The sequence below is a fragment of the Leucoraja erinacea genome, chromosome 26 (genome assembly GCF_028641065.1).
Source record: "Leucoraja erinacea ecotype New England chromosome 26, Leri_hhj_1, whole genome shotgun sequence".
Classification (NCBI taxonomy): Eukaryota; Metazoa; Chordata; class Chondrichthyes; order Rajiformes; family Rajidae; genus Leucoraja; species Leucoraja erinaceus.
Genome location: NC_073402.1, coordinates 17397857 through 17413262, shown reverse-complemented (window position 1 = coordinate 17413262; position 15406 = coordinate 17397857). Strand labels below are relative to the sequence as shown.

General features: G+C 42.3%; 1 protein-coding gene across 1 annotated transcript in view; it reads right to left on the bottom strand.

Moving 5' to 3' along the window:
- Window positions 1–1187: 1187 nt before the first annotated feature.
- LOC129709707 (hydroxymethylglutaryl-CoA lyase, mitochondrial-like) overlaps window positions 1188–15406 on the bottom strand; it is a 29022-nt gene continuing 14803 nt past the window's right edge. Inside the window, exons 6-9 of the mRNA XM_055656230.1 lie at window positions 8332–8395; window positions 6771–6959; window positions 5043–5168; window positions 1188–2690 (exon numbers count right to left, since the gene is read on the bottom strand). Of these exons, the coding sequence (XP_055512205.1) occupies window positions 2589–2690; window positions 5043–5168; window positions 6771–6959; window positions 8332–8395 (481 nt within the window). The 3' untranslated portion in view covers window positions 1188–2588. The remainder of the gene's footprint in view (window positions 2691–5042; window positions 5169–6770; window positions 6960–8331; window positions 8396–15406) is intronic.

Below are 15406 nucleotides of genomic sequence, written 5' to 3'. Positions count from 1 at the left end.
AGAGCTCTATGGAAAAGCCTAGTCAACAATCTCCTCTCACTGTCAGCAAAACCAAGGCACTGGTCATCAACGTCATTAAGCAGGTTGGAGTACATACCCCAGTCTGTATCAATGGTACTGAAATGAAGATGATCAGGATTGTCACATTTTTTGGTGTAAATATCACAAACAATTTATCTTGGTCAAACCACATTGATGCAACCGGCAAGAATGCACACCAACAGCTATAAGACACTATCCCATATGAGGGTGGTGGGGAGAATCTTATTAACCTACCAAATAATGAAAAGCCAAAATAGAGTGAATGTGGAAAGGATGTTTCCAGTAGTGGAAGAGTCTAAGACCAGAGGGCACAGCCTCAGAATAAAATGATGTACCTTTAGATGAAGATGAGGAGGAATTTCTTTAGCCAGAGGGTGGTGTATCTGTGGATTTCATTACCACATATGGCAGTGGAGGCCAATTTATAAGAGTATTTTTAAAACTGAGATTGATAGGTTCTTGATTAGTAAGGGTGTCAAAGGTTATGGGGAGAAGACAGGAGGATGGAGTCTAGAGGGAAAAATAGATGTCATGATTGAACGGCAGAGCAGACTCGATAGGCCAAATGGCCTAATTCAGGTCACACGTCTTATGAATTTGTACTTCCTCAGAATGTTGAGGAAACTCTGCATGTCCCGAATGACTCTTACCAATTTCTAAAGAAAATATTTCACCCAGATGAAATTGTATGAAATTGTAAAGAATTATGAATGCAGCCCAGTCTATCACTCAAATCAGCCACCCCTCTCCCCAAAAATCAATCCAACTATATTTAACATACTTCAGGAAAGAAGCCAACATAACCAAGGACCGATCACTCTGCATTCATCCACACTTTTCTCCAGTCTTCTATTGGGCACAATATACCACTGTGAAAGTATTTATCTCCAGATTCAAGAAAAGTTTCTATTTATCAGACTATTGACTGGACCTCTCACATGCATATTTTCCCCTTTGCACTACCCGTTACTCATGTATGATGTGATTTGCCTGTATGACGTGCAAAACAAAGATTTTCACGGTACACTGTACACGTGACAATAATAAACTAATACCGATCATTCATTTTTGATTCATGCCCAATGTTTTTCAAAGATGCAATGTGGTAGAATGTGGTGAAAAAACTCCAGCAAAAGCAAATGTAAATACATTATTTTAATGCAATGTGACTTGGAGGTCAGACATCAAAATTATATACACAATCTGAAACCTGTTTGTACAGGTATGAATAATTACAATTAGAAAGTTGACACTTAAATCAATTGTTTCTAACAAAGTAACTTTTTAAAATTAAAGTTTATTCTAAGTACGCGATTTGCTGGCAAGGCCATTTTTATTGATCATCTCTAGTATCCCTGAGAAAATATTTTTGTGTCACCTACTTTAAGCGCTAGACAGGGGCAATTTAATACATGGGAATACCTTGGTAAATCAAATACAATAGCAGGTTAAAATCAACTTGTTAACATGGTATTGCAGTTAATCTCGAACAGATTGGGTCAACATTGGATTTCCTTCATTAAAGCAGAATATTTTTAATTTTGACAATTGTAGACACATTATTACCAATAGATACCAACATTCTGAAAATGACAAAAAAGGTTTTCACTAATATATTACTAAATTTGCAGTCTATCCAGAATGCACAGTAATGTGCAAAACCAAACATTTACTTCACAAAAGATGATTGTAATGACCAAATTACAGCATCCCAGAAAGAACAACTACATCAATGGCTTAATTTATTGTCCGGAAATAGGGATTAGCATGGGTGAAATAAATTTAACTGTAGGTAAAAATCAAATAACAAAGAGGCAAATTCCACATTGAAAGCACATTTTAGTAACGCTGTTAGGTTGAAATAATATTAATATAATTAAATATAATTATAATAAACAATCATTTGTATTCTCAGTTTAAAAATGGCTAAACTCACAACAATTTTATCAAGGATTCGAGTTTTCGATTAGGATACAATGTCCATCTTCAAAATATCCATCCTCAAAATTTACATTCATCAGCTTATTATGCAGATTTTCTTACGCTTTTTATGTCTATGACACAACATAGGCTGTATAATCTAGCCCAAGGTTATACATATAATTTTTTTTTTAAAAACAGGATTATATTCAATGAAAAACAAATCGTCAATGACAATTTCCTGAAAACTAGTTACATTTATTTCCCTAAAACAAAATATTTTAAATTCATTTTCATTTTTTCGCGATGGAAGAATGTCAAAACGAAGAAAGGTTTCTTGGTTACCTGCTTCTTTATTTTTACCATTAGTTGTAGGTTTACAGAGCTCCTTTCTCCAGTGATTATGCATGTAGTGTCTGTGTATTTTGAAGGGTTTACCAACACTCTGGTCAGCAGGCCGTTATCAAAAATCTCACTTGCTTTTCTCTTTTGACCGTGATTCAAACTGAGAAACAGAAGATCCACTGCCATTGTTTTGTTTAGCCTTGGGGCAGCCGGACACTTGTACAAGGAGCATTTACAGGGTAAACATTCATCCAGCTGTTGTCTTTATTATTTATTGATCATTATAACTTGCAAAAAGCTTGAGCGACTTTAGAGCTGGTTTTCTTCTTCAATGCTTTGCAGATGAATGCACCAGCTTCCATTAACTTCTGCAGGTCCACGCCCTAAAATAGATTGCAGAAAGCTTACAGTTGAATCAAAGATTTAATAGTATTCTTCCCAGATGCAAAGGTAGTTTCCCGCCTATCTTTGTGGTAGTTATATGACGGAACAATAATGAAATCATTGATTAATCATAGCGAGCAATCCATATCAGCAATGTCCAGACATGATAAATCCCAGTGTCAGGAAAAACTTTCGGCAACTGATCCTAATTATGCTACACTTTTCATTGAACAGCATCATAGTCATACAGCACAGAAAAAGATCCTTTCCTTTCCTTACTCAGCATGGACGAGTTCATGCTGAAAAGATACTCCATCTACGCTAGTGCCATCTGCCCACATTTGGTCCATTTCTCTCTAAAATTGTCCTATCCATGTACCTGCCCAAGTGAAAATCTACAATTACCAAAACAGTAGCCAACTACCCACATTAGACAAACTTGCCCAGGATCTGATCAAAAGCAGCCAATATCAAAGACCCACACTGCTATGGCTACACTCGAAAAGAAGGTGCAGGAGCCTGAAAACTGTGATCTCCAGGTTCAAGAACAGCTTTTTCCCCAGCAACCATCAAGCTCTTGAACATTGCACAATACTAAACTCAGCAACTATGAACTTCTGGGCACTGTATTTTTGGTTGACCTATGAACTTTGGTTTTGCAATATTATGGTTACCTGGTGTTACGATTATTAATTTATTGTCTTATTGCTTATTATACATTGATTTGTGTTATTGCATTAATGGATCTGTAAAACTGCAGCAAGTAAAAATATAATTGTTCTGCTGCCAGTACTTATGACAATTAAACGCTCGACTCTGTTCCAGTTACAGGTCATGACTCTGTTCCAGTTACAGGTCATGCCCTCCACCGAAAACGGTGTCTGAGACGGTCCGGGAAAATCATCAAGGACCCCTCCCATGGATTGTTTGCCCTCCTCCCATCAGGGAGGCGGTACAGGAGACTCAGGTCTCGCACAAGCAGGCTGAGGAACAGCTTTTTCAATAACACCATTACACTGCTGAACTCTGGGTCCCGTCACTAGCTATCTTTAGACTCTCCCATTTGTATCCAGTTATTTGCCTATGTACCAGTTTAATTCATCCACAACCCACACATTGTTAACCAGTATTTTTATTTTTATTTGTATTTTATATTTTTTATTTTAACTTCTACTATCTTGCACTATGACCAGACGCTAAACTGCATTTTGTTGTACCTATACTCGTATTTGTGCAATGACAATAAACTTGAATTGAATCGAGTTGAATTGAATCAATCAAATCATTCCAGCGTCATAACCCTATAAGTTAAAAATTCATAAATGGAACCTATTGGAAGGCACCTTGTTATTTAAGATAGAGATGTATTGTGGCATCTAGGGACTAGTGGAATCAAGGGATATGGGGAGAAGACAGGCACGGGTTTATTGATTGGGGACAATCAGCCATGATCACAATGAATGGCCGAAGGGCCGAATGGCCTCCTCCTGCACCTATTTTCTATGTTTCTATCATAGTGCTTACAAAAAGAAAATAAACATTTGGCAGTAATGAGGTTAAGAAGGGAAAAATGACAACATTTAAAAAACTCTAAACTGTAACGTGCTCATTCTAAATTAAAAAGAGTTCTTACAGAAATTCATCAATGACTAAACATCGTATGGATTACTCTCAAGAGGTTGTATTCAAATCTACAGTAAAGTGGCTGGCTCTGCCTGCTTGGTGCTCCTCCAACTGATTCAATCCCTTCTGGTAGTTTATAATCCATTAAAATTATTGCTATGCTTTTTCCTCGTATCGTATGTAAACAGAAGTTAATTCTCCTAAAAAAACCCAACCAAGCATAGCATTGAAAACAGCAATTACTTGGTAATAAATTCAGCTACAGAGTTATAAAACATTATTAGGTACCACCCTCTGTCAAGCTTCAAGCCTGCTTCAGCAACTTGCACTCGATAATGCTGGTTTCACTACCTGGCCTCAACCTGACCCACTGCACGACTCCAGTACTCTGCTTCAACAAGTTGTCGGCTTCAACAACAAAATATCTTGTTAAAATTTCAGTACCGAAAGCTAGATCAAAAGGCACAGATAATGCTAGACTTGTTAAAAATTAGATATTGGAGATATAATAGATAACAACAAGTTAGCGATGAGGCTTGCAGAGAAATGCATGTAATTTAGTCAGCTGTCATGGAAGGATAGTTTTATTTCTTGCGATGGCAACAACAACTTTTCAATATATTCACAAGGTTAAATCATCTTTGGTGATTGACACTTGCATACATATATTTATAACAAACAGAAAACAAAATGGGAATAAAAGCAGTGGTCTAAAAAGGCAAACTTACTGTGTGAATTCCTAGTCCATTCAACATGTAGACCACATCCTCGGTTGCCACGTTTCCTGATGCATTTGATGCGTAAGGACAACCACCCAGGCCAGCCACTGATGAATCCACCGTGCTGATTCCCATCTGAAAATTGTAGAAGACATCAGCTCAGTGGCACCCTTTCTGCATTACTCATGTGGTTTATTTACTGTATAGCTCTGTCCTTCCAGGGAACAAACTAATTGAGGCAAGCAAATCTCAAACTGCAAAACCAGTAAATAGGTTAGCCAGTTGTCATTTTCACCATGCTTTTTGTGTCAATAACTAGAAGATACATGAGATGCCCAAGTTAATGTACCCCCATATTCAACGTGACCGCTGTAGTTACCCAGTCATGGAGAGGAGAACCCATGATAAGCTCTTGAAATAAAAATGGAGTATAATTTGATCAGTATGGTGTCATGTTTCATTATTTTTTGCCAAGTGCTGGGAATTTAGAAAAATGAAACTAATAAATTAACTATTTAGCGAGCCAATTCTTCTAAAGGCACAGGGACAAAGGTAATAAGAACATGGTCCAACAATTTGCCTGGTGATTATAATTTTCCCGAGTTCGTACCTCCCTTCCAAATCCTGATTTAGGTATTTCTGGGATATCACTAGTAAATTGATGCAAAATACCAGTTATTTCAAATGCAATCTCCTTGTTTTCCATTATTGATTCCATAGAATCACTTTCCATATGTGCAATACTCATTTTCTTTAAAACTCTTTCTGTAGCTGTAGAAACTCTTTCAATTTATGTTACTGGCTAGCTTTATTTTCTCTTTGTAATCTTTCTATTATTCTTGCATTTATTTTAGTATTCTGTCCGATCTTGTGGCCTACTACCCGATGGTGCAATTATATGCTTGGCCTTTAAGTCTGATACAATCCTTTATTATTTTTAGTTAACCACTCCTTGGAATCTTACATATTGGGATGTACATACTCTGTGTTTTCAAATGTTTACTTTATGCCGTTTCTCAAAGGTAGTGATAAAAGAAACATTTTTTGTTAGGAGTACAACTCCAGAAAACATTTAAACATTCTTTGTAAATTGGGCCAAATAGCAAAAATTAAGAATCGACTTTTTAGAAATAACGAGTTTTTTTTCCCCATGGCGTAATGGACAGATCTGCTAAAGCTTCTACTGTCTTTAGAGCATGAAAAGCTCAAAATACAATTACTTCAAACATCTTGTTCATCTTATTAAAACTGCAGTCTATTTCCTATTCTGTAATAGCCATAACTAGTTAGCTACATTAATAGCAATGGTTAATGCTTAATATGGAACACAAAATGATGCCATGACAATTTTATCCTTATTCAGGCTAAACAGGGCAACGATAAGAGAAAGAGGTAATTAAAAGGTGCCTTGACATTAAACAATCATTTCTATTCAATTTAGAAAGCAATTTCAATTAAAAAGGCTGCATAAACCAGCTTTGTCCAAAAGCACACTTGAGACATCAGAGGAAGCCTCAAATAATTATGGCACTAAAAGCTAAATATTTGAATAAATCAAAGAGAATAAGGCTGTACACTGATCTGACAGGTGAAACCATTGGCTACAGCTACAATCTGGTAAAGCTCGAGAATACATCACATGATATGCTGAAAGGGAAGCAATTGAAGCTGTTTTACTACAGTTATATTTTTCAATTAGAAATAAAGTAATCTAAAAATTCCTACAAAATCACTTGCCTGTAAAGCTGTAAAGATATTGACAAGAGCCTGTCCATATGTATCATGGCAGTGTACTGCTAATGCACTGATTGGCACCTCCTTGATTACAGCTGACAGCATTTTGTGCATGCTGCCTGGTGTTCCTACACCAATGGTATCTCCCAGGGATATTTCATAACAGCCCATTGAATAAAGCTTCTTGGCCACCTGCAGAAAGCACAAAATTGATTATCAGATCAATAGTTTCCATCTGGCCAATGGATTCTGTGACCCATCTTAAATTCAGTCATGGAATTTTAGTGCAGAGTATCTGAAAATTAGGAAAGACAGAACACACTGTTTCTGCCTTTGTTCGGAGGAACAGCACCTCATATTTCGCTTGGGTAGTTTACACCCCAACGGTATGAACATTGACTTCTCTAACTTTCCATATCCCTTGCTTTCTCTCTCCATCCCCTCTCCATTCCCAGTTCTCTCACCAATCTTACTGTCTCTGCCTACATTCTATCTTTGTCCCTCCCGACATCAGTCTGAAGAAGGGTCTCGACCCAAATCGTCGCCAATTCCTTCTCTCCATAGATGCTGCCTCACCCGCTGAGTTACTCCAGCATTTTGTATCTACCTTTGTTTAAATTATATTCGATTTGATAATGTGGAAGACTAACAAGTCGGCTAAGGTAAATAAGGAAATTAATGGTGTGGAAAGTGACAGAAGTTTAAGTATTTTTCCATTATCCTTAGAGAATACACATTTCATTTGGAAATATTTCAAGGGAAAAGTAATCACGGTTGGTAAATTACAGGACGGTACAAGACTGAAAGAAATGGTCTATAAAATTGCAAAGAATAATATGCTTGTGGACTGGGAGTTATAGAAACCACTACAGTATGCCAAAACAATTGAAAGAGGGAAAACATAGAATATAGATGTCAGCTGGCAAATATATCATAGAGCTTCTAAAACCATGTAAACGCATGACAGGGAAGATAAACGGGGAACAATTCAATGTAATATATTTAGATTTCAAAAGGGCATTGTTTAGAAAGTATATGTCTTCGAAGTAATGCAGCGTTCACTGCATAGGTTCCCATGATTCATGATTATTTGTGAGGAGAGGCGGTTGATGATTGTTGTTTTATAAGAAAACACCAAGCAGACTCGACATAAACTGTGGACCCAACAAACATTTTCAGTTTGTTTAAATAGGTAGATATTGTGGGAGGCTAAAATAAGGGACAAAGTCTCAGGATAATTTCTCATCCATAAGCCTGAATGAAGGAAGAATTTATTTGCTTTGGATTCTCAAACCCTGAATGGTACAGATACATGTTTTCAACCTTTTTGGGGAAATAATGGTTTTAAAAGGTTCATGGCATCAGGCAAGAATGTAATGTAGAAGCCAAAGATCAGATCAGGTAAGATCTCACTAAACAGTAGAATACTCTGAGGGCACATATAACAAAGTCTTGCTATTTCTTATATTAATATACATGTACCGATTAATAAAGTAAATACTGTAAGGCAATCAGTTTTTACTTCCAATTAATGTTGTTCTACCTTCATTCCCACCATACTTGCCTCTGCAACTTTAGTAGGGGAAATATGTCCTTCATATGGACATCCGACAACACAAGACACATATCTGAAACAATAAAAAAAAACAAAGCTTGTTTAGTAAGATGATCTTTCGTGACGGAGTCTTTGCACATGTCCCTGCTGTTCGGATCATTGATAACTACACCCAAGATCCAAATAAAATCAAAAATTACAGAAAACTGCAGATGCTAGAAAGCTGACATAAAAGCAGATAATGCTGTCAAAACTCAGCAGACAGGCAGCATCAGTGGAAAGAGAATTTAATATTTCAGTAGCAGACCCGTCTTCACAACTGGGAAGAAACTGTTAGCTATTAGAAACAGTGAAGGATATAGAATCATACAATGTGGAAACAGGCCCTTCGGCCCAACTTGCCCACATGTGACCAACATGTCCCATCTACGCTAGCCCTACCTGCCTGCTTTTGGCCCATATCCTTCCAAACCTATCCTATCTATGTACCTGACAAATTGTTTCTTAAATGTTGCAATAGTCCCTGCCTCAACTACCTCCTCAGGCAGCTGATTCCATACACCCACCACCCTTTGGGTGAAAAAGTTACTCAATATAAAAGTTACTCAATTCCTATTAAATCTTTCCCCCCCTTCACTGTAGACAATAATTGGACCACGGTGAATGTGTGAAGTTCAAGCAAATATTGAAAAGCATGCAAGAGGCACTAGGACTGTTCTTGCCAAAATAGAATTAATAATTGCCATAAAAGATCAAGAACCCTGCTGCCCATCTACATATAGTTAAAGAAGGATATGTGTTAATGTCAATAGGGATATCAACCCCCATAAAAGTGCCAAGATATGACTTATAAAGGATGTTGCTGTTTGCAAATATATTTCTTACATGTGCACAGCAATTACATGAAGAGAAAAACAGCATATTTAAAGATTACTAGGAACACCTTTCCAGCCTCAAAACTTTCCATATAAAGACAGGTTGAAATTGCATGTACCACAGTAGAGTGCGACTGTACGAAACATTGCCGGAAATTATGCTTGGTGTTATAAATCTGTTGGGGGGGGGACTTGAAAAGTAAGAAGTGTGAGTGGCACATGTCTTTGAGTGGTCATCCAAATTATCAGAGCAGACAGTTGTGGTGCCGAGTTTCAGCTGACAAACTATTGAAATTGGGGATTTTGGGAGAACGACGCATTTGTTTTTATTTGAGTACTGTGGAAAAGAACATTGATGTTGCAATAAGGTCCTTTAGTGTGCATGGCCAAAACGTTTCTCAGAATTAGTAACAAAACAGGTATGCAGTTATGCCCAAAAATGTTTGACTAATGCTGCAATTAACTTTTGACCACATTGATATTGATTCAGTGTTATCCTCCATATTTAAGGAATAGATTGTAATAATGGGAGCAACTACACCTTCCCCTGTCAATGCCCTTCTGTGATGGAATTCACTCCCTCTCTGCAGGGTGTATTCTATTAAACATTTGCATATTTTCATGTTTCCTGAAAACCTATTCATGTATCAAATCAATCATTTATTGTGTGCTGCTGTCAACAAGTTATCAACACACAGTATCCGAAGTGAGAAGAATAAACAGAACGCCTGGGTTAGTTTTTTCGTTCTTGTTTTGGATGGAATGCAGCTTCTTACCCATTAGAAGGGGTAGATAATCAGGATCTCCCCCATGATGGTAGGGGGCATGAAAAACACAATGTCACAGGTTTAAGGTGAGCAGAGGAAGCTTTAAAGGGAATTTGCAGGAAAAGTCCTCACCCCCCAGCACAAGGAAGTTGAGATCTGGGGCTCATTGCAAGAGGAAGTGGTGGAATCAGATACAATCACTATGTTAAAGAGGCACCTATACAGCCACTTGTATGGGCAAGATATAGAAGGATATGGACCTAAAGGGCCTGTCCCACTTCAGCGGACTGTCTGCGATCTTCAAGCTCGGGGACACTCGCTTGACAAACACGAGCTGGAATGACCGTCAGCACAGAACACACACACACGCAAACACATTGCAAAGGCGGGGGCCATGGCAAGCGGGGTTGCGCTGTCTGAAATTCACACGGTGCAAAGCCAAGGTGGTACCCACGATGAACAGGAAGGTTAAAGACGGCTAGCACAGTGTACGGTAAGTCCTTTAAAAGTCGGGGGAGGGGGAGGGGAGAAGCAGTGGAGACACTTTTAAGAAGCCAGACAACTTTTAATAAGCCAGAGATACACAGCTGTGAAAGTTTAGCGGGCATTTAACATTACCGGTCGGTTTTCCTTGGTTCTGAAAACTCGTATTTACGTTTTTGTTCCCCCAATGAGCCAATTAAAATGCCCGGTCAGCAAAGGAGATTAACTAAAACTACCTACGGCTACCTCGACTACCTACAACAACATGGCGACCCCAATACCACTGCACTACGACTTCAAACAAATCGATTTTCTCCATGGCGACCAATTTTTGGTCGTGGAATATTTTCTAACATGTTGAAAAACTTTGCGCGACCATACTGAGGCGGCCGCGAATAGTTACCACCATGCGGGAACTCCTCTCGACCATGAATGAACCTCACCAGAGACCACCTACGAACATGTGGCGACCATGTGGCGAGCGCAGTCTCCTGAGCTCGCAAATAAGGTCGCCAAGTGGGACAAATTGGATTTGTGCAGATATGCAAAAAACGTCAGCATGGGTGTGGTGGGATGAAGGGCCTGTTTCTGTGCCACACATCTCTGTGACGCCAGGTCTGATTGTATAACTGTAATTATAGGACAGGCAGCACCATCCTGTGGCCGAAAAAAATAAATACACTACCCGGCGAATGTCCAGTCACAATCTACAGTTACACAATTATTCAGTTCATTCTATTTGCATGGTCTCTCATTATTGTTCCATAGACAGTTTATGCATTCCTCTTCTGAGAAGCTTCTTTGTAATTGAACTAAAGATTCCAGTCAAGAAATGGATTATGTTCGATTCCAGGGTTACACAGAAAAGCTGGAGAAACTCAGCGGGTGCAGCAGCATCTATGGAGCGAAGGAAATAGGCAACGTTTCGGGCCGAAACCCTTCTTCAGACTGATCAGGGGTGGGGGTGGGTGGGGACAAGAAAGGGAAAAGGAGGAGTAGCCGGAAGGCTGGAGGGTGGGAGGAGACAGCAGGGGAGCTGAGGAAGGGGAGGAGACAGCAAGGACTAACAGAATTGGGAGAAGTCGATGTTCATGCCCCCGGGGTGCAGACTCCCCAAACGGAATATGAGGTGCTGTTCCTCCAATTTCCGGTGCTGCTCGCTGTGGCCATGGAGGAGACCCAGGACAGAGAGGTCAGAGGCGGAGTGGGAGGGGGAGTTGAAGTGCTGAGCCACCGGGAGGTCAGCTAGGTTATTGCGGACCGAGCGGAGGTGTTCGGCGAAACGATCGCCCAACCTCCGCTTGGTCTCACCGATATAGATCTGCTGACATCTAGAGCAGCGGACGCAATAGATGAGGTTGGAAGAGATGCAGGTAAACCTCTGTCGCACCTGGAACGATTGCTTGGGTCCCTGAAAGGAGTTGAGGGGGGAGGTAAAGGGACAAGTGTTGCATCTGCTGCGGCCGCAAGGGAAAGTGCCCGGGGAGGGGGTGGACCGAGAGGGAAGGGAAGAATTGACAAGGGAGTTATGGAGGGAGCGGTCTTTGCGGAAGGCAGATATGGGGGGAGATGGGAAGATGTGGCCAGTAGTGGGGTCACGTTGGAGGTGGCGAAACTGACGGAGGATTATTTTTTGTATGTGATGGCTGGTGGGGTGAAAGGTGAGGACTAGGGGGACTCGGCCCTTGTTGCGAGTGCGGGGATGGGGAGATAGAGCAGTGTTGCGGGGTATGGAAGAGACCCTGGTGCGAGCCTCATTTATGGTGGAGGAGGGGAACCCCCGTTCCCTGAATAGTGAGGACATTTCAGATGTCCTGGTGTGGAACGCCTCATCCGTGGAGCAGATACGGCGTAGACGGAGGAATTGGGAGTAGGGGATGGAGTCCTTACAGGAAGCAGGGTGGGAAGAAGTGTAGTCCAGATAGCCATGGGAGTCAGTGGGTTTATAGTGTATGTCGGTTAGAAGTCTATCACCTGCAATGGAGATAGTGAGGTCAAGGAATGGTAGGGAAGTGTCGGAGATGGTCCAGGTGTATTTCAGTGCCGGGTGGAAATTAGTGGTGAAGTGGATGAAGTCAGTCAGTTGTGTGCGGGTGCAGGAGGTGGCACCAAAGCAGTCGTCGATGTAGCGGAGGTAGAGGTTGGGGATGGGGCCCTGGTATGTATTGAACAAGGATTGTTCGACGTAACCTACAAATAGGCAGGCATAGCTGGGGCCCATGCGTGTGCCCATAGCTACGCCTTGTATTTGGAGGAAGTGGGAGGAGTCGAACTCGAAGTTATTGAGGGTAAGGACCAGCTCCGCTAGGCGGAGGAGAGTGTCAGTGGCTGGGTATGGGTTGCTTCTCTGGTCGAGGAAGAACCGGAGGGCTGTGAGACCATCGTGGTGGGGGATGGAGGTGTATAGTGATTGGACGTCCATGGTGAAGATGAGGGGGTGAGGGCCTAGAGAATTGAATGCGCGGAGACGACGGAGAGTGTCTGAGGTGTCTTGGACATAGGTAGGGAGGGATTTAACCAAGGGTGATAGGATGGAGTCAAGGTATTTGGAAATGAGTTCGGTGGGGCACGAACAGGCGGAGACAATGGGTCTTCCGGGACAATCTGGTTTGTGGATTTTAGGGAGAAGGTAAAATCGGGCTGTGCGGGGCTGGGGAACGATGAGGTTGGAGGCTCGGTCGGGTAGGGCATTGGAGTGGATGAAGTTGGTGATGGTGCTGGAGATGGTGTCCTGGTGCTCGTCAGTGGGGTCATGGTCCAGGGGTAAGTAGGAGGAGGTGTCCGATAGTTGGCGCGTGGCCTCAGCTTTGTAGAGATCGGCGCGCCAGACTACCACGGCACCTCCCTTGTCAGCGGGTTTGATAACCAAATCTGGGTTGTTGCGTAGTGAGTCGATGGCAGAGCGTTCCTGTGGTGAGAGATTGGAGTGAGACAGGGGAGTGGAGAAGTTGAGGCGGTTGATGTCGCGACGGCAGTTATTGATAAAAAGTTCTAAAGCCGTAAATTGGCCACGAGGGGGGTTCCACGAGGAGGGGGTGCGTTGGAGACGGGAAAAGGGGTCATCAGTGGGGGGCGAGGACTCCTTCCCATGGAAGAAAGCTGTGAGGCGGAGGCGACGGTAAAAGCGTTCCAAGTCGTGGTGTGCGCGGAATTCATTGAGGTGGGGACGGAGGGGGACAAAGGTAAGACCTCTGTTGAGGACGGACCGTTGGGTGTTGGAGAGGGGGAGGTCGGGGGGGATGGTGAACACTCGACAGGGATGGGGGTTGGGTCCGGAGGAAGGCAGGTGGGGACGAGGCGATGTGTGGGTGGGGGGGTGGTGGGTGGTCAGGGGGTGGGGGGGTGAGAGGGCTGTGGTGTGGGTGGGGAAGAGCAGGGGCACAGTTAGAGGGGGTGGGGGGAGGAGACTTACAGTTAGAGGGGGTGGGGGGAGGAGACTCAGTCGAACTGCCACTGAGGTGAGCAAGGCTGGGTCGACTAGCACTAGGACCCAGTGGAGTCAAACCCAGGAGAGAGGGAGTGAGCAGCGTGAGGGCTTCAGGCCCAGTGGAGAGTCCAGGCTCCAGGTAAGGCGACGGCTGTTGGTTGTAGGGGGGAGGTGGAGTGGCGCGGGTCAGCGGACCCGATGGTGGTGGTCCAGAGGCGTGGGTCGACGGACCCGATGGTAAGAGTCCAGTGGCGCGGGTCAGCGGACCCGATGTTCGGCGTCGATGGTCGGTTGAGTCGGGGTCCGCGGGCGATTTGTGGGAGGTCCCGGTGGGCGGATGGTCGGCGCGGCGGCAAGGCTCGGCTAGCCCGGGAACGCGACGAGATGAGCGGGGTGCGGTGCAGCGGCCATGCTGGGAAGGCCCCGGTCCCGCGGCGATGCCCGGTGGGTCGGGGTCGGGTCCGGCGGCGATGCCCGGTGGGTCGGGGTCGGGTCCGGCGGCGATGCCCGGTAGGCCGGGTCCGGCGGCGTTATTGGGGAGGCCCGGTGAGACGGCGGCGTAGGGTAGGCCCGGTGCGGCGATGAGGCTAGGTTGTCCCAGAGAGCGGCGAGGGTCGGAGGAATCGGCGGGGAGAAGAAAGTCGATTCCAGTCTGCAGTGAGAAAGTGATCTCTGTTCCTTCCAGTTGAATGGCTCCATCACCATTATCCAGAAAACCAGATATTATTGGATAGTTGTGCAATGCAACTCCTGAATACAAAGCCCTCAAATTGCCAAGTTAGAAAAAGGCTGGCAAAATGTTTTGGAATATTTCTTTAAAAAAAATTGAAGCTTACATTTTCAATGTAGTTGAAGTTCATGTAGAAGTTGTTATAGAAAGGAAACCAGGTTACCATGTTAAATTCTTGATTCACATCTATAAGATATTTCAACCTTTCTAGAAAGAGGGATGTAAATTCAGTCAAGGGAAATAAAACAAAATGCCGTCTCTTACTCGGTAGAGGTTGGGAAAAAATAAGAGAACTCGGTTACATTAAGGCACCTATGATCACTTACAATGCCTAAAACACGTTTTTTTTGTTGATAACATACTTAGAAACAGTTAGAATCCCATTCTATGAGTGGATAATAAGGTCATAGGAGTAGAATTAGGCCAGCCATGGCTGATCTATCTAGCAATGTTACAAAATTTTGAGATTAAAAAAATCAAGTCTGCAATTTATCTCATCAGATAAAGCATAACAATAAGTTTAATTTGACACCAAATTCACTTTCATATCTCAAGTATTAAAAATGTTATGACCATTTTCATACTCGGAAATTAGCATCTTGTTCCCTATTGATTTTCAATGGACATTACAAAAAAGCTGTGATCTTGGATAGTCAAACGCCCATTTCTTAAGGAAAGATTAACATTTTTAAATAGCCTAAGTGTCCAAAGATTATTCACAAATAATTCACAATATAACATGATTTCTATATCTAATTTACATTAATTTATAGGCCAAATGGAAGGAATTTAGTGTTTAATT